This window comes from Henckelia pumila, chromosome 2 (genome assembly GCF_033568475.1).
Source record: "Henckelia pumila isolate YLH828 chromosome 2, ASM3356847v2, whole genome shotgun sequence".
Classification (NCBI taxonomy): domain Eukaryota; kingdom Viridiplantae; phylum Streptophyta; class Magnoliopsida; order Lamiales; family Gesneriaceae; genus Henckelia; species Henckelia pumila.
Window position 1 is genome coordinate 24,668,595 of NC_133121.1, and position 19,089 is coordinate 24,687,683.

The 19,089-nt window shown below is 35.1% G+C and overlaps 3 protein-coding genes across 5 annotated transcripts; 2 read left to right on the top strand and 1 right to left on the bottom strand.

Annotated features, from left to right (window-relative positions):
- The first annotated feature begins 3,873 nt into the window (after positions 1 to 3,873).
- Positions 3,874 to 5,806, top strand: LOC140882529 (L-ascorbate oxidase homolog). Its single transcript, XM_073288590.1, has one exon. It carries the CDS (start codon positions 3,995 to 3,997, stop codon positions 5,666 to 5,668), a length of 1,674 nt encoding a protein of 557 aa, XP_073144691.1. The 5' UTR covers positions 3,874 to 3,994; the 3' UTR covers positions 5,669 to 5,806.
- Positions 5,807 to 7,009: 1,203 nt separating this feature from the next.
- Positions 7,010 to 10,029, top strand: LOC140883474 (uncharacterized). 2 transcript variants are annotated; one of them, XM_073289955.1, is made up of 6 exons: positions 7,010 to 7,424; positions 7,586 to 7,705; positions 7,807 to 7,860; positions 8,116 to 8,279; positions 9,026 to 9,202; positions 9,629 to 10,029. In XM_073289955.1, the coding sequence occupies exons 1-6, from the start codon at positions 7,059 to 7,061 to the stop codon at positions 9,840 to 9,842; spliced, it is 1,095 nt and encodes a 364-aa protein (XP_073146056.1). In that variant the 5' UTR covers positions 7,010 to 7,058; the 3' UTR covers positions 9,843 to 10,029. The 2 variants fall into 2 exon arrangements, with proteins under 2 accessions (XP_073146056.1, XP_073146059.1); XM_073289958.1 differs by having other exon boundaries at positions 9,639 to 9,768.
- Positions 10,030 to 10,874: 845 nt separating this feature from the next.
- LOC140884442 (aquaporin TIP3-1-like) lies at positions 10,875 to 12,341 on the bottom strand. 2 transcript variants are annotated; one of them, XM_073291211.1, is made up of 3 exons: positions 11,876 to 12,341; positions 11,544 to 11,797; positions 10,875 to 11,355 (listed from the first exon to the last, which is right to left on the bottom strand). In XM_073291211.1, exons 1-3 carry the CDS (start codon positions 12,003 to 12,005, stop codon positions 10,963 to 10,965), a joined length of 777 nt encoding a protein of 258 aa, XP_073147312.1. In that variant the 5' UTR covers positions 12,006 to 12,341; the 3' UTR covers positions 10,875 to 10,962. The 2 variants fall into 2 exon arrangements, with proteins under 2 accessions (XP_073147312.1, XP_073147310.1); XM_073291209.1 differs by having other exon boundaries at positions 11,544 to 12,341.
- Positions 12,342 to 19,089: the final 6,748 nt, after the last annotated feature.

Below are 19,089 nucleotides of genomic sequence, written 5' to 3' on the forward strand. Positions count from 1 at the left end.
TCCACATTAAGCTAACCTTAACAAAGAAAATACAAAATATTTATTACCACAATCAAACTTTCTTCATTTAAAAAAAAAAATATGGCAGAAATTAACTACATTACATTCATCTGCCTAATTCAAGTTGACAGAAACTGAAAGAGTGCAAACACCATTCAAATACAATACACGCTTCACTTGACCAAGGAAACGATGAGCACCAAGAGGAAGAAAATCGCAGCAACCCAACTAACATGAACATATCCAGTGGAAAGTGAAGCACTTGTAGTGGAAAGTGAATCGTTCTTGGTCTCTTGCACCTTGGACAGAACTTCTGCTTCTTCATGTTGCCTCTCAACACCATCGTAGCTACTGTAACTTACATCTATGTCACCAAATGATTCACCTTCACCTCCATTTGGTAGCAAACTATAGCTTTGGGGTTTACACCAACGAAAAAATTCACAATGATTCTTCGCACAACAGTAATACAACGTTCCTTTTGATTTTTTTTTTTTAAGAAACCACAACCCTAATATCGGCCAAAATCTTGCAGAAACAAGTTGGCCGTGTGCCAAAGTTTTAAAATCACGAGGAGCATTAAGCCAATTGATTTATCACAGGGGGTTTTACGACAATTAAAACTTTCACAGGGGGTCCGAATACAAAAATCCCCCATTCTCTGTGTGGACACATGAGGAAAGGACATCCTAATTCTGGATTCGCATTCCTTTCAACCACACGAAGAACTTTTGGACCTTGATCTCCATCAGATGCTACATCAGCCCCCCGCTAATGCTTAAGATTTTTGTTTTAGAATATTGATTCCCTTCGTCTTCTTCTTCAATTCCTTAGAAAAATACGGCTACCTAGACTTCTTTTAATGTCAAAGAATCCATGCCAAATATGACAGTATCGGATAGATTCTCAAACTCGATGTGATATGAGGAGGAGTAGTGTTTGAATCTCATCATCAATATTTGTTTCATCCTCAAGATCTAGAATGATTTTGGTGAAATCATCTAGATGATCTTCAAGGGATTTCACTTTCATCTCTTGAATGCATACAACCTCTGTTATGTGGTTGGATTGATATAACATTTACTTATTTGTCATCATAAGTGTTAAAAGGTGGACTTGGGCTCAAGTCCACAAACTAGTTCAAGCGGAACAATCAACGTACCCTGGACAGAAAACGGGTGGCCCAACAAATAATGATGGTTATGGACTCTGATATCATGTTAAGATTTGGACTTTAACCTAACTCCACCCCAAAAGTTAGTTGAATGGAGAATGATTATCCAAGTCTATATATATATAACTTTCATGATTTTTATCCAACCGATTTAAGACAACTTACACACCAACAACAATAAGACCTTCGAAAAAGAGAACAAATTGAAGCGGCTATGCTTTGGTATGGTGATCAATCAAATTCAGCAAAGAGATGCTATTGTAGTACTTTAAGTTCATTGTTGTCACTGGTGTTTTCAGGATCGGTTTGACCGTGAATTGATCATAGGTTTGGTCTGAAACACCCAAAAAACCATTTTAACGATCAAAAGGGTCAAAACCGAACAAAAAAAAATTTAAAAAATAAATGTTTTATTTTTTAAAACTTTAAATTTATTATTTTATTATATATATATATACATGATTATTTGAAATTTGTACTTCGTAAAAAATATTACTAACACAAATTTTTTTTAATTAATTTATTTATTATTTAAAAAATGTATAACTATAATTGATATTTTGAATATATTTATATAGTTATTTATTTTTCAAACCATGGTAAATATATATATTTTTTGTCAATTTATATACATCTTTTAGGTTTTTAAAATTTAAAATATATTATTCATTGTATTATATTGTATAAACGATTTTTTGGTTCAACCGTCGGGATAAAATGCTATATATAGCTACTGCTAATGTTGCAACTAAAATCTTTAAACCGTACAACAACTCAAATGTCATGGTTAGGGGTGAGCAAAATTTCGGTTAAACCGAATTAACCGACCGAACCGAATCAATTCGGAAATTCGGTTCGGTTAATTCGAAAATTCGATTTTTATGTTATAAAATTTTGGTTAAATCGGTTAATTCGGTTCGATTTTCGGTATTCTTAAAAACAAATTCGGTTAATTCGGTTAACCGAATTATAAATAATTAAATTTTGAATTTTTTTTATTATGCCTTATATATAATTTATAATATATTTTAAATGTTTTTATATTTAATATTTTACTTAATTTTTCTTATTTTAATTTTTTAAGCTCAATATATTTTTATAATGATAAAAATATCATATTTAAATTATTAATTTTATAAAATTTTTAATTTTTAAATTTTTTTAAAAAAAATTGGTTAATTCGATCGGTTAACCAAATTAACCGATTTTTAATTCGATCGGTTAAATCGATTTTAGTATAAATTCGGTTCGGTTTGGTTAACCAAAATGCAATTCGGTTAATTCGGTTTCGGTTAATTCGGTTCAGTTTCTGACCGAATTAACCGAATGCTCACCCCTAGTCATGGTTAGATTGTTTTATTCAACATGGACAATTATTGCACCCAGCATGTTATATACTCTGGAACCAACTTCATTATTTATTATGTAAAAATATTATTTTGAATACTATTTATTTTATATAAATACACACTAAATATTTAAATTTGGAACTTGGCTTGCTGGCCTCCTTGGTGCCTGTCTTGGTGCTGTAGATGACTATGTTTCTGGGCCTTCAGTTCTTTGTCCAGCAAGCTCCCTATAATTGAAAGTTTGGTCAAAATGTTTGAGAAACATTGTATTGGAATATCTGAATCGATTGTTACCTTGCACATTTTTGATTTTGGATGAACTGGATTTTTACAAGTTGCTCTGTTGTGTCCAAGCTCTAAGCACTTTGAACAAGTATGAGTGAGTCCCTTTCTTGTAGACATGCTACTGCCACCCTCATCTGCTTCTCTTCTTCTCATTCTTTGAGGTCTTTCTTTCGTTCACCTTGTGTTTTGCACCAATCAGCTTGTCCAGGCACGACATGAATCATGTGTGAATAAATCCTCAAATATTCACTCTTGATATAATATTTATCAACAAAATCCTCCAATTTCTGTCTATTTTCACCGATGGTTAGATTATTCTATTCAACATGGACAATTATTGCACCCAACATGTTATATACTCTGGAACCAACTTCATTATTTATTATGTAAAAATATTGTTTTGAATACTATTTATTTTATATAAATACACACTAAATATTTAAATTTCTTTCCACTTTATGAAAATATTTTTAAGAAAATATGTTGACAATAAATTTTACAATCAAAATATTATTATTATTTAAAAAAAAACTACAATTTCGTTAGTAACTTCATACTGTGATCAATTAAAGAAATTAATTTTTACTTATACTAAAAAAAATAAGAGGGCATGCGATAAAATTTAAAACAAAAATAAGAACGAAACATCTTAATTCAAAATTACGAAAATATAAAAGTAAACTACAATGGAATAAAAATAACAAATAGTTTCATTCAAAAAAAAAAAAAAAACAATATCTTTTTGTGATGTTTCCTGTATTTCTGAACAATGCAAATTAAATCAAAATTTATTTTTGAGTAACCAAAGTTTAAATAATTTAGTTTGAGGAACTGAAAGTATTAACGAATTGATATAATTTCACATATGTGTCTGCACATATACCGCATAATTCTCGAATCTGTAACTGGAAGTGAGGAGAAGAGCAATAACCGGTACACCCGAATCAATGGAAGGAAGCTAGGCTCCTAAATAGCAAACCTTTTTTTTTTTGGAAGTTTGTATGGATGAAAATAACCCATAGCTCTATAAAAGCCCATTGCACCATTGCTCCTAATCATCGCATACATTTTTTTCCAAGCTCTTTGCAGGAAGGAGTGGGATCCATATCCTTCTTCTTCCTCGTTTTCTTGGAGTTTTTCTGTATACGAAAAAATAAAATAAAATAAAATAAAACTCGAATAAGCCATGGAGTACTCGAGAATGATCCTCGTGGCCTTGTTGCTGAGCGTGTCAATCGGGATTGTTATGGCAGAGGATCCATATCTGTTCTTCGACTGGAAAGTCACATACGGCACCATCGCCCCTCTAGGCGTCCCGCAGCAAGGTATTCTCATCAATGGTCAGTTCCCAGGTCCCAAGATCAACTGCACATCCAACAACAACATCGTCGTTAACGTTTTCAATTTCTTGGACGAGCCGTTGCTGCTCACCTGGGGCGGAGTGCAGCAGAGGAAGAATTCTTGGCAAGATGGTACTCCTGGAACAATGTGTCCCATTTTGCCTGGACAGAACTATACTTACCATTTCCAGGTTAAGGACCAGATCGGCAGCTACTTCTACTTCCCAACCACTGGCCTCCACAGGGCTTCTGGTGGCATTGGAATGCTCCAAATCCACAGCCGCGACCTTATCCCCGTGCCATTCGACACGCCGGCTGATGAGTTCGCTGTCATTCTTGGAGATTGGTATAACAAAGGCCACAAGACTTTGAAAAGGCTTCTTGATAGCGGGCGTTCAATCGGAAAGCCTGATGGTGTTGTCATCAATGGCAAATCTGGCAAGGTTGGGGACCTGAATGTTGAGCCATTGGCTGTCATGGAGGCAGGGAAGACTTATAGGTTCCGTGTGTGCAATGCGGGTTTGAAAAACTCCATCAATTTCAGGCTCCAGGGCCATACTTTGACGCTCGTGGAATTGGAGGGATCCCACACCGTGCAGAACGTGTATGACTCGATCGACCTTCACGTCGGGCAATGCATGTCTGTTTTGGTCACCGCGAATCGGCCTCCAAAGGACTACTACTTCGTGGCGTCGAGCCGCTTCGCTAGACGCCCCGACGTGGCCGTATCCGTGGTTCGTTACGCCAACGGCAATGGCCCTGCTTCCCCTGTTCTCCCAGCAGCACCTAGCGAGAACTCCGCTGGCATCGCCTGGTCGATGAATCAGTTCCGCTCCTTCAGGTGGAATCTGACGGCCAGCGCCGCCCGCCCCAACCCGCAAGGCTCATACCACTACGGAAAGATCGACATCACCCGCACCATCAAGATAACCAACACCAGGTCAGTTGTGGGAGGCAAGCTACGCTTCGGCATCAACGGCGTCTCCCATGTGGACACCGAGACCCCTTTGAAGCTGGCGGAATACTTCGGGATGTCGGATAAGGTGTTCCAGTACGACCTCGTGAAGGACGAGCCCGCCGCGTCGACCGCTCCCCTGGTGGTTGCCCCCAGCGTGGTCAATGCCGTTTTCAGGAACTTCGTGGAGATCGTGTTCGAGAACCACGAGAAGACGATCCAAACGTGGCACTTGGACGGGTACTCGTTCTTCGCGGTGGCCATCGAGCCCGGGAGGTGGACCCCCGACAAGAGGAAGCTGTACAACCTGCAAGACGCGGTGAGCAGGCACACGATCCACGTGTACCCGAACTCGTGGGCGGCCGTGATGACGACCCTGGACAATGCAGGGATGTGGAACCTTAGGTCGGACATGTGGGAGAGGACGTATTTAGGACAGCAAATGTACTTGAGCGTGCTGTCTCCGGCAAAGTCTTTGAGGGATGAATACAACATTCCCGAAGCACAGCAGCTTTGTGGCATCGTCAAGGGTCTGCCCAAGCCTACTCCATATGCTGGCACTTGAACCAACACACACCTATACCAAATGGACTTTGCTTATATAATGTTGTGGTGTTATCATTTCTTTTCTTTCTTACTTTCTTTCTATCTTAATTAATAAGAATGTAGCAATGAAGTTACATATATACTTGTGTTTCTTTCATCATGGGATCCTATTTGAGTAGATGAGTTTGGGCCGGAATTCTTTGCCTTTTTCAAGGTGGATGTGCCTTCGAAATATTGGCCTTTTTTGACATGAATAAAAAAAAAGTTTTGTTTCATGTAAATTTGTCTTTTCGCGGGTTTTAATGCATTCACTTCCTCTTCACTTTTTTTTTTTTTTATATGTTATTATAATGTATGCATTTAAAAGAAAATTTTAAATGTCAAATACTATATATAAAGTACAAGTGATGATTGCCAAAAAAAAAAAAAAAAAAAAACAACCCCGATTTTTTTAAAAAAAAATTAAAACCCGATTCTAATATGCACATTTGGCCGTGGTTGAATTTAGGCTTTTCCTGATTCCTCCCTCAAATTGATAGTTTGTTGAGTTATAGACTTTCAGAATCTCCTTTCCAAATTATTGCTCAATTTTATCCATCTACATTTTTAAGCATAAGATTATAAGTACGTAACAAACCTTATATCTGGAAATTCAAATATCGTAAAATTATTAAATAAAACATATGGTTTGCAAATATCAAACATTCAAATATAAGTTTCGTAAAAAATATTGCAATTTCTTTTCGCATTCCAAAATAAATAGATATATAGAAACTTTATTTTTTCCCAAATGTATAATTATTTTGTCTTCTAAAAATAACATATGAAAGCTACATATTAAATTTCAAAATTCAATCATCTAAAAAATAAGAATTTTATCTTTTCATTTTACAAATCAAACATGTATATGATTTTTAAGTTTTTCCGAATTTATTTTCCTGCAATAAAAGTTCAATTGTGTCAAGATATAACGAAAAGAAACTATTGTCCAAAATATATAATTTTTTTATTCTTTATTTAAGTTACTGATTTATTTCAAATAAAAAAATTATATAAGAAACATCACGTGTATGACAGTATAGGAATCAATGTTCTTGTAAGAATTATACCTGACGTTACATCTAATTTTCGAATTTTTAATTTGTTCAAATGAGATCCATATATATGTCCAAATCAATTTTAAATATTTGACTTTTGAATTATGAACTCAACACATTCGAAAAATTTGAGACAGTGTTATAAAATTTTTTGTGTAAATTGATAAAATATCTATCTAATAAAAAAAACAATGGGTCAATCGGATTGAGGTTTCCTGAATCTGGATCGGGTATTCGGATCTCTGTCTGAATCAACAAAAAGAAGAGAGCTCTGAATTTGGTCCGCGGGGGTTTACATACATACATAGATGCATGGCTCCTCTGTGCTTTTACTCCACTTGCCCGGCATTGCCGCAACGGAATCGTACTGGAATTCGAAGTTACTTCTCTACTTGCAATCGCAATCCTCAAGCGCGATCCTTGATTTCATCTTCTGATTCGAGGAAAAGGGGAGTATTCGTGTTGTCCGATCTGCACACCGATTACTCGGAAAACATGAATTGGGTCAGATCTTTCAAGTCCCGCAGTAGCGATGATGTGCTTTTGGTTGCCGGCGATGTGGCCGAGATTTACTCCAATTTCATTCTCACTATGTCGCTTTTGAAGGACAAGTTTCATCGTGTTTTCTTTGTCCCGGGAAACCACGATCTTTGGCTCCGGGGGGAGAAAGCTGACTACGTAATCTCTCGCTTTTCTCATTTTATATTCTCAATTTTGCGGATTTATGTCGTCAGATGATATTAATCCATACATGAGTCGGTACAATTGCAAACTGGACAATATGTTTTGTTTATACCTCCTTACATTGTTTTATCGGTGTAATTTTTATTGTTGTTCAGTCGGGTTCTCTTGATAAATTGGATAAATTACTAGATGCATGTCAGAGACTTGGGGTTGAAACTGCACCTGGCATAGTTGATGGATTGGGAGTTATCCCATTGTACTCTTGGTATCATGAGGTAAATCTTGTCCTTGAATCCTCGCAATGCTGTATAGAGTTAACCTGTTTTTTTCTTGGTCCGAGTTGTTGATTCGGTGTCGATGATCTGGCTTCTTGTAGAGCTTTGATGAGGAAAGGGACATAACTGGAGTTCGCATTCCTTCCTTGGAGATGGTGATTAACTTTCTTTTTCCTAGTAAGGATTTCATTTTTTTAAATCCTCGTCAGTCACCTGTTCTTACTGAAATTTGGATTTGAACCTATGTTTGATGTGTTTTGTTCTCTGGAGTGTTTGAACACTTAACTGTACAAATGACACCTTGTGTAAACTCTAAACGCTCTCATCATCTATCTTCCAGATATTTTGGTGATTTACATTGTTTGTACTGAAAATTCTATGACCTAAGATATTGAATGTTCCGCTGTCAGGCATGCAAAGACTTTCATGTATGCAAATGGCCTGATGAATTGAAAAATGAAGAGACTGCACTTGCTAAGCATTTTGATTCTTTGAATGACAAGAACCGGGACGTGGTCGAAGATATACAGAAGAGATGCAGCCATATAATTTCATTCTCTCACTTTGTTCCGAGGCTAGTCAATCTTTTTTATGCATTTAGAACCTATTTGGTTTTTTTGAGTTGCACGCACCCTGGTGTCTTAGAATTGTTACCTCATTAGCACGTGGTTTATAGAATGAACTTGTAGATGCAGGAGCATCTTATAATTTATTTTCTCCATCCTATGTACAATGTAAAGCTTGACTCATTCCTGATAATTTTTTATGAGGACTCATGGGCATTCTCTTCTTTAGTTTGAATTAGAAAATTCCCTTCTATCTTTGTTTATTTATAGGCCTTGGAAAATGGATTAGAGCAGCTTATTGTGCCAATAAGCTTCAATTGGCAGTTAAAGGTCCTAGGAAGGGCTGTATGTAGCTCCTTGTGTTTCCACGTATTAAAAATATTCTCCTTACACAATTGGTTAAATTTATTTAAAATCAAGTGAATTTTATTTTGCTAGCCTCACGTTATTTGGAGGGACTTTCCGGACAGTTAGTCTTCAACCGATATCGCAATATGTGAACCGGCTAGGATGTTGAATAAGCTGTTTCAGAATTTCTTATGTGATCCTCTAAACTTGTAAATATGGGGGATGGTGTATTTGTGAAGTGTTGGAAAAGTTTTTTGTTTTCTGGCTTTCATATCAGAACATTCTGATATCTGCATTTATATCTCATATCAATAGATTCCAATTAATAAACCTCTTTATTTGTTGTCACAAACTTTTCCATTGGAGGACCTAATCAAAGATCATATCTGCTATCTCTTCTGTGCAGGCAAGAGCTGTGCCCTGAAAAAAGAATGCTTTTCTATCCAAATCTTCCAAAAATCATTGGTTCCAACTATCTTGAGAACAGAATAAGATGTATACATGGAGCTCAAGGGAATCCATCAGCATGCCATGTGTTCGGTCACACTCATTTTTGCTGGGATGCTATTCTTGACGGTATCAGGTAGTTAAAATCATTCCCTGTCACATATCCAACAAACAATTGTTTTCAATGAGTTAGAAATTGTTTAGATATTGTGTTGTGTAACTGAGTTTTCACTGTCTAGGTTATACGGTTCAATATGTTTTTTGAAACAAACACAATCGGTACCCTGACGGGGGTTACCAGTAGATAAAACGCATAGGTCAACGCTTATAAGGGAGAGAATTAGGCTAAAACTTCTTAGCGGAATACAAACAATACCAGACTATATAGCAATCTGGAACAAGAGAGAGCATAATCCTATCTAAACTAAACCTAGTTCAATTATCTCGATAGCTAGGTTCTTCACAAAAGACCTATTTGCAAAAACATCGATTACTGCATTGTGTTCTGTAGGTGTGTAAACGGGTCTGTCAATTAAATCCCTGTTTTGATGACTAAATGCAGGTATGTGCAGGCACCATTAGCTTACCCAAGGGAACGACAAAGGAAAATGAATGGAGGTGAAGAATGGCTTCCATTCTGCATATACAATGGTGGAGATTTTGCAGAGAGACACTCTCCTTGCTATTGGTCTGAGTATTACTCAATCAACCCCAGAACTCCTGAAGTCATTGAGCTTGCCCCTTGGGTAGCCAGGTTCTACAAAACTAAAGTATAGGATGATAGAGGAATTATTATATTGTAGTTCCTTTTTTAAGCAAATGAGAAGATAGGGTGACTCTGGTGCTGCATAGGATTAGATTCATTTCTCTGCCTTCTTTGTATTGGTATTATGCAGCATCACAGTCTATATGGACTTGATATTTTGATTTAAATAAATCACGGCCCAATCTTATTTAAATAAATTCACAAGATTTCCTGAATGATTCAAGTAATTGAATAGTTGTCTGTCTACAACTAAAATAGGTCATTTCGGGTTTACCCAAATCTGACCCAACCCGATTACCGAACCAAAAAATTTCAATCTTAATCTGATAACCAAAAAACTTCAATCCTAATTTGATATTTTTTTTATTGACTCGGATTGTTTTTATTGACTCGGATTGAGTTCAATTTTGATACCTCTAAAATCGCACAATAAATTATTACAAAATAAAAAATAATTTGTTTCATTGAAAGCTTTTTCAAACAAAGACGAACAATTTTTATTTATATTTATATTTATTTATTTATTTTTTGATAGTAAGCTTTTATATATTATTCAATCCAAAGTCGTTCTTAAGACACGAACTAACCAAAAAAGAAAAACTCCAAAAAAGAACAAATACCTGCAAGTTCGCATACAAAAGGAGAGGAGAGGGGACATAGAAGCAAATTAAGAAGCTATTTCATGTAGAATCTGAGCGACGAATATAACTAAAACGACAATTACAAGTTATTGGAAAGAGAGAATTTTTAAAAAGATTTTAGAATACTTTTCTAATTTAATAAAACGTACAACACTTTATATAACAATTCTATATAGACACTTTCTTGAAACCTTCTTGTGCCTAATGGATAAGCATTTGATTCGTATTGATTTTATCAACTAAAAATTCTATTTTTATTGAAACTTTTATGTTTCTCTCGAAATGGCCGGCGACCACTTGCCAAAAAGAATAAAAGGCATGCACTCACGTTCCTCATTATGCATGGACAAGTAGGGATTAACCAAGAAAAGGGAAATACGAAATCACCAACTCTTGCACAATGCACATCAACGTTGTATATATGTATATATATCCACAAGACCAGCATTTTTATTCACTTATATATACTTTAATTTACTCATATAGAAGCTAGTAATCCTCGGGGGCCAAGGGTTGGTGATGGCTATCCTGGTGTTGAGTCTCAGCCGGTATGACTCCGAACTCGTATATCAGCCCCGCAATGGCCGCGCCCACAAACGGACCCAACCAATATATCCAGTGGTTCCTCCACCTCCACCCCACCAATGCTGGCCCAAATGCTCGCGCCGGGTTCATCGCCGCGCCTTCGAACGGCCCTCCCACTAGCACGTTGGCACCGAATATGAAGGCGATGGCAAGAGGCGCAATCGTCCCTAAACTTCCCCTCTTCGGATCGATCGCAGTGGCGTAGACAGTGTAAACGAGTCCAAACGTCAACACTACTTCCATTAGCAGAGCATTCGCCACGCCTTCGCCGGCTGCCACGGCAAACCCGCCAGGTCTCTGCATGATACAAGATGGTAATCGCATGCATGGAAAGTACTACATTAATTGTACATACATATTTTCCAAGAGGAATTTGATGCACCGGGCGGACCCAAGTTATTTTTTAAAATTTTGTATATAAAATTTTTGAATAATTTTGATTTAATTTGGTGGTAGCCCGGGATGCATGCCATGCACGTACGTACCATGCCTCGAGTTGCGGGACGCAGCAGAAGGGAAGCAACGACGGCTCCCAAGAGCTGGGCGAGCCAGTAGTAAATGGCGCGGACAAAAGAGAGCCTTCCGCCAACAAGTGTGCCAAAGGTGACGGCTGGATTGACGTGTCCGCCCGACACATTCAAGCTGGAAGCCACGGCGGCAAACAGCGCCAGCGCATGAGCAACCGCTATCACCAACAGACCCGAGGACCCTAAACCCTGCTTGTCCCTGTACATCTTATCTGACAACATATACAAATATCTATAGAAGAAAAAACCCAAAAGACAGACAAATAAATAATGTGTGTATATACATATACCTAGAGAAAGGATGGAGCCTTCGGCAGCAAAAACGAAGATGAAAGTGGAGAGGAATTCGGACAAGGTGGCTCTAATGGAGTCGGGATGGGTGGCTTCTTCAGCTCTCCCGAAATAATACCTGCGGGGCATGATCGATCTCTTACTTACAGAAAATTATAATATAATCCTAGCTTAAAACGTACGCCTGCAGGGGAAGAAATATATAATCTGGATGTAAGTAAATGAGCAGAGAAAGAGGTATGGAGGAGAACGAACGAACGAGTGAGGTGCTTAAATCGGAGAGATGGGTATGGACACTTGGGTGATGAAATGCAGGAATTACGACACGTTACTTTCTGCATGCGTTGCCTCTTCAAATCTTATTATTATCCTTTTACCTATACTAAATAAATAAACATTATATATATAGCTTAAAAAAATTATTATTTGTACGATGTTTCGTACTATTGCAAATGATGATATGATATTGCGCTGGATGAATCAATCCTTCTATTATGTTGTAGATAGGGTATAAACGAGTCGAGCTATTCGTGAGCAGTTTGTAAGTAGCTCGATCAAAACATGATTTGAGCTCGATTTAACCGATCTCGAACTCGAGTAGCTCGAGCATATAATCGAGCTCGACTCGAGCTTTGAAACTACTCGCGAGCTGCTCGATAAGCCACATATATAAAAAAAAATATAATATAAATATATATATATATATATATATATATATATATATATATATATATATAAACTAAAAAACATACACGTGTGTTGCACGTGGGAAACATACGATAGCTTAATTAAAATTCGAAAAAATTAAAACAAAACTCGAGTAAGACGGTCTCACGAATCAAGTTTGTGAGATTGATCTTTTGTCATGTTTTATTAAAGTAATTTATAAATGTATATAAATACAAGAAAACATTGGTTGAAAGAAATGATTGCAAATTAGAAAATTAAAAAGTCTAAAAAGATCATATCAAAACGATATTTTATTGTGTTTTATTTATTTAATTTATAAATAAAAATCACAATAAAATGTTGGTTGCAAAACATTTTAATTTAAACACATAAGTTAAAATAGACGTGAGATTTTCATACCTAAGTGCAACAACGTTTCTTGAGATATGTCTATATTTGAGTGTTCTAGTCATATTAGCGAGGGCTAGCAAGAAGCATTGTGCTACTGAGGTTGTAATGAAACTGTGCTCAGTTGCGAGGCTCTCGACTTTTATGGACTAACGACAGATGAAAGATAGTCACTAATACTTAATAATTATTGGGATTATCTATTGGATTAATAGAAACTTTAGACTTTGTGCTACTAAACCAATTTTTTAGAGATACGTAAGTATTAGCTGAGATATCCAGCTGAGTATGTATTTTTATATGTTGCAATATTATTTGTCACATGATGCACATTATCTTGTGATATATGTATGACCATGTTGAGCCTGATATCCCTTGAGATAGTTAGTTGATTAGGGTCGCTCAAATTTTGTTTTCTGTAACCGTGACAAGTTAATTTTATAAGATTATTTCTTGTTTAGGTCAGATAAGAAAAAAATTTAATTTTTATGTCAAAAATATTTTTTTATTACCATATTTTTTAAAGTAATATATAAATATAAAACCACAACAAAATGTTAGATAAAGACACTTTTATTTAAATATACAACTTCTAGTCAATGCCATAAGCAAATGAATTACAGATTTAAAAAATTAAAAAATCTAAAAAAATATCAAAATGATTTGTTATCGTGTTTCATTCAAATAATTTATAATTGTAAACTACAATTGGTTGCAAAATTTTTTTATTTAAACCATAAGTTCAAAGAGATGCGAGATTTTCGTTCTTAAGTGTACATTCAAAGGCTCCTGGGCCATTCAATCTCTATTTAATTGTTTCTATTCATATTAGTTAGAACCAGCAAGAACCAAGGTGCTACCGAGATCATAGCGAAACAGGTCTCAAGTTGCCGCATTTTTAATTATGTGGACTAACGATAGATTGAGTTATAGTCCTGAATCCCTTTCTTAATTGGAAGTTTGGGAGTAGTTGTTGGATAAACATGTACTTATCTTTAGGCTAGGACTTTAGATCATGTGTTCTTAAACCAGTTGTTTAGATGTACATAAGTATTGATTGAGATATCAAATTGAGTATGTATATTTTTTGTTGCATTTTTATTTTTTTTACATTATTAACAGTCATATGATGCATGTTTATCCCGTCATGTTATATGTGAACATGTGTATCAAGTTGAGCCTGATAATCATTGAGATATTCAGTGGTGTAGCTAGGATCGCTCAAATCTTGTTTTTTGTAACCATGTGACCCACTGGGTACATAGAGCACCGTGTGCAACCTTACCCAATGGCAGAGCTACATGGTCACGAAAGGGTGCGACCGCCCCCTTGAAATTATAAAAAATTTTAGTAATATATACACAATATATCTTTTAAATATAAATTTAATTTTGAGACCACCCCTTTGAAATTTTTTTTAAAAAAAAGCTTAGTACTATAATATATTTTAGAAGGTTGATTTAATTTTGTATTGATTAGGATGATCTTTGAATAAGATAGAATAAATTTATTTTAGACTATAATATATTTGAGAGTATGTTTTGTATTGGCTCGTATTTGTTTTTGGAAAACGAAATACTTTTAATGCTTGAATGTGACATTGAAATTTGATTCAGTTTGCTCAATTTTATCCACCTGATTTTTTCTTAATGGATTTAATGCATCTTGATTACCAACTTCATAACTTTATTTTTGACATGCGAAATAACAATCAGTTCTGTAAGGCTGCGGGAATTAACGACCTTGCTAAAATGATGTTCCAATCGAATAAAAATCGATTATATCATTTGGTATATTTACTTTTAAAGTTAACAGTGTTATCACTTGTTGTAGCTGCTACTGTAAAGAAAGTGTTTTCAACAATAAAAATAATCAAAATATCACTTCGTAATCGGTTGAAAGAGGATGTGATAGATGATGGTTTGATACCATATATTGAGCGTGATGTGTTTGATACAGTTGATATTGAAACTTTTATTCAACATTTTCAAACTATGAAATTTCAGAGTGTGTTATTGTAAAAACATATGAAGTTAATATATGAATTTTTTTTTGAAAGAATATATGATTTTTTTTATTATACACTTTGTGTTGTAATAATTGTTTTAATTTATTGAATTCGCCTCTCCTAGTTGAAAATCCTGGGTACACCACTGACCTTACCCATGATAATTTTAGTCCAAGATCACAGTTAGTATGTGTAGCACTCATTGGATTTTCGGAGCAGCATGTTCATATTGGAGATGCCTTTACTCTAAACACATGTTTCAATGTTTGATCCTTGCTTACCAGAGTAGTCATACTTCATGCATTGCATGTAAACATATGTATTAATATATTATATACGTGCATGACGATTTCACTGATCATGTCCCTTTTTTATCACGAATATCACATTCGATGAGATAAATTGCAAGTTATCTATCTAGGGAAAAACAATAAAAGAAATTAACATAAAAATGAAAATTTGACCAATACCGGTAAATTAAAAAATTTAAACAACAAAAAGTATATCACATTAATATTTTGACTATATTTTATTTAAGTGGTTTTAAATACAAACCGAAAAAATTTAGATAGGAATAAAAAATTTAGATATAGGAAATCAAACCACATGATGTTTGATATTTTTATTTAGATGTATAATTTAAACATATAATTTCTGGTTAATGACCATAAGTAGAATAAGACTCGTAGCAAATTAGAAGCTCTGAAAAAATGAATATAACTTTTATTAAACATATAATTTGTGGTTAATTTTTGAAAGTAGAATAAAGAGATTTTTGAATATAAGATCTAATTAATTGCACAATCAGAGGTTCCTGAGCCATATTTAAGAGTATCTATTCATATTATCGAGAATCCGCAAGGGCTAAGGTGCTACTGGGGTCATCGCAAAATTGTTCTCAAGTTACGACATTTTTGACTTGTGCAGAATAACGACGGATGAAGTTATAATCCCGAATCCCTTTCTTAATTGCGACTTTGGGAGTAGATGTTGGATAAGAAAACACTTATCTTTAGGCTAGGACTTTAGATCATGTGTTCCTAAACCAGTTGTTTAGATATGTTAAGTACTGACTGAGATATCAAGTTGAGTATGCATATTATTTTTTTGCATTGTTATTTTTTGCATTATTAATAGTCATATGATGTATATTTTTCTTGTCATGTTATTTATGAACATTTGAGTATCATGTTGAACCTGAACCCTTGAGATATTCAGTTGAGTAAGGCCGCTCAACTCTTATTTCTTGTAACCATGTGACACTCACTGAGTACATAGAGCAGCGCATGCAAACTTACCATGACAGTTTTAGTCCAAGATCATATTTAGTATGTGTATTGGATTTTCGGAGCAGCGTGCTCAGACTGGAGATGCCTATAATCTAAGCATGAGTTTCAATGTTTGATCTCTGCTTACCAGAGTAGTCATGCTTCATGTATTGCATGTAAACATGTATACCAATAGATTATATGCATAAAGATATCACTTACATCCTTGTTTCTATCACGAACATCACATTAGACGATACAATTTGCAAATTGTTCAGGAGGTGGATCAATGTTCGTTCGATTGCCAAGGCCTAAGAGCAGATGTTACCGATAGTTTTAGTTTAAATCTATTTTAGTTATTTTGTTGTAATTCTATTGAGTTATATAATTCATTCTTAAGTTTTCAGTTATCTTCCGTTATTTATATGTTAATATTTTAATTAAGTTAGTTACATGCTTATCAAGTGATTGGTTGTTGATCCAGGTAGGATGACAAGTAAATTTAGAAATTTAAAAATTATATAAAACAAAAAGTATATCACATTAATTTTTTTGACCATATGTTTTAAATACAAACCGTAAAAATTTAGATAGAAATAAAAAATTAGATATAGAAAACCAAGCCGCATGATGTAGTAGATATTTTAATTTAGATATATAATTTAAACATATAATTTTTTGTTAATGATCATAAGTAGAATAAGGCTAATAGAAAATTAGAGGCTCTGAAAAAAAAAACATAACTTTTTTAAACATATAATTTGTGGTTAATTTTTGAAAGTAAAATAAAGAAATTAGCGAATTATAAGATCTAAAATACACATTCAGAGGTTTCCGAGCCATTCAGTCTATATTTAAGTGTTTCTATTCATATTATCAAGATCCAGCAAGGACTAAGGTCCTACCGAGGTAATAGAGAAATTGTTCTCAGTTTGCGGCATTTTCGAGTTATGCGGACTAACGACAGATGAAGTTATAGTCCCGAATCCCTTTCTTAATTGGGACTTTGACTGTAGCTATTGGATAAGCACACACTTATCTTTAGGCTAGGTCTTTAGACCCTATGTTCATAAATCAGTTGTTTAGATATACATAAGTACTGAATTAGATATCAAGCTTAATATGCATATTTTTTTGTTGCATTGTTATTTGTTGCATTATTAATAGTCATATGATGCATGTTTATTATGTCATGTTATATATGAATGTTTGTATCATGTTGAGCCCTGATAACATTTAAGATATTCAGTTGAGAAGGGTCTCTCAACCCTTGTTTCTGATAACCATGTGACTGGGTCATAGAGCAACGTGTGCAATCTTATCTATGACACTTTTAGTCTATGGGAACTCGGGTTGCTAATCTTATCGTGGGGCAGTTTATAATTAAACATCATAAATAAAACGTAACTCACCTTAAGAAGACAAGAATTTTTTTTTTAATCTACATGTCTCGCGCGCGCGCGATAAGCTTCTCACGCGGGCGCGAGGCAATGTTCCAGCGAAATTGCTGGTTTGCCCGCGCTCGCGCGAGATGAACTCTCGCCCGCGCGCGAGGCAATGAACCAGCGATCTCTGGTTGTCTTTCGCTCGGGCGAGGAAAACTCTCGCTCGAGCGAGGTCTGTCCAGCCAGAAAATTTCGATACTTACCTTTGATGCTTGACATTGCATTTTAATAAATCAAGACATATCAATCATGATTTTCTCATATAATCTTATCAAGCTTCTCCTATAAACATATGTATTCACGAATACACAATATATACCAATCTCAAAAGTGACGAATATCAAACATATATACAAACTATCTTGCGTTCTAACATGTTTGATAAAAGATCTAATACATCAACTGCTAAACCCGAATCACCACATGCTACTACTCTCTCTCTCTCTCGAGTTATTCCTGCCGCTTCTGACCAGCTCCTGTCCCACCTATTGCCATGCACACATACAAAACAAAGCAATAACCGGATAACTCCGGTGAGAATAAAATCCCAGTATGAATAACAAAACATGCAAGATAATAAACATGAATGCAATGCATGTTTCAATGGCAGACTATCAATTCTGATATCAAACAATATCGGTTCTTGGGATCCCGAGGAAATAAAATCTCAAACTAACACCAAATCACTCAATCAAGGTGAAGTCAAGTATTTTATTTTCTCTGACTTTAGTGCAACTATAGTGAGTCTTCTGGCTCTGGAAGTAACTCTACATTCCGTGCCACTCAACTACAGCCCTCCAAACGTCATATGCACTCTAGGCCAATTAGCCCTCTATGCTTTTCAGGTTGGAGTTCAAGATGAATGCAACATATTCTGTATGCATTGAATGTTATAAAACACCTTGAACACTTAATCAGATTAGCAAGCAAAGCAACAAAATCATCTAATAACATAAAGCACATAATCAAACAAGTATGTGATTGACAAGGGAATACTCAAAAATCATAGCTATTTCGAGTATTCTATCTCATCTGAATTAGCTGTCATTTATACCTTTCAATGTCAAGTCTGAAAATACTTCAAATCTGAAAACATAACATGATGAACATATATCAAAATCTGCTCAAGTTATGACTACTTGCTCAATGCAAACAAACTTCAAACCTTCTTCAATTCTTTCTCGGTTCGAAGGCTAAATTCTCGAGTCGTCAAACTTCGATATAAAACTGAAATATAGTATTGAAACAATTCATATCAGCTTATAACTCAAGAATTCCCAGCTCAAATAATAAGATCAAAATCTTGACAAATCTTGAACCGGCGACGTAACGGCTAAAAACCGGCAATCCAAACCATAATCAACTCAGTCCAACAATCATATAGATCATAATTCCCCAAAAATATCAGCATGTAT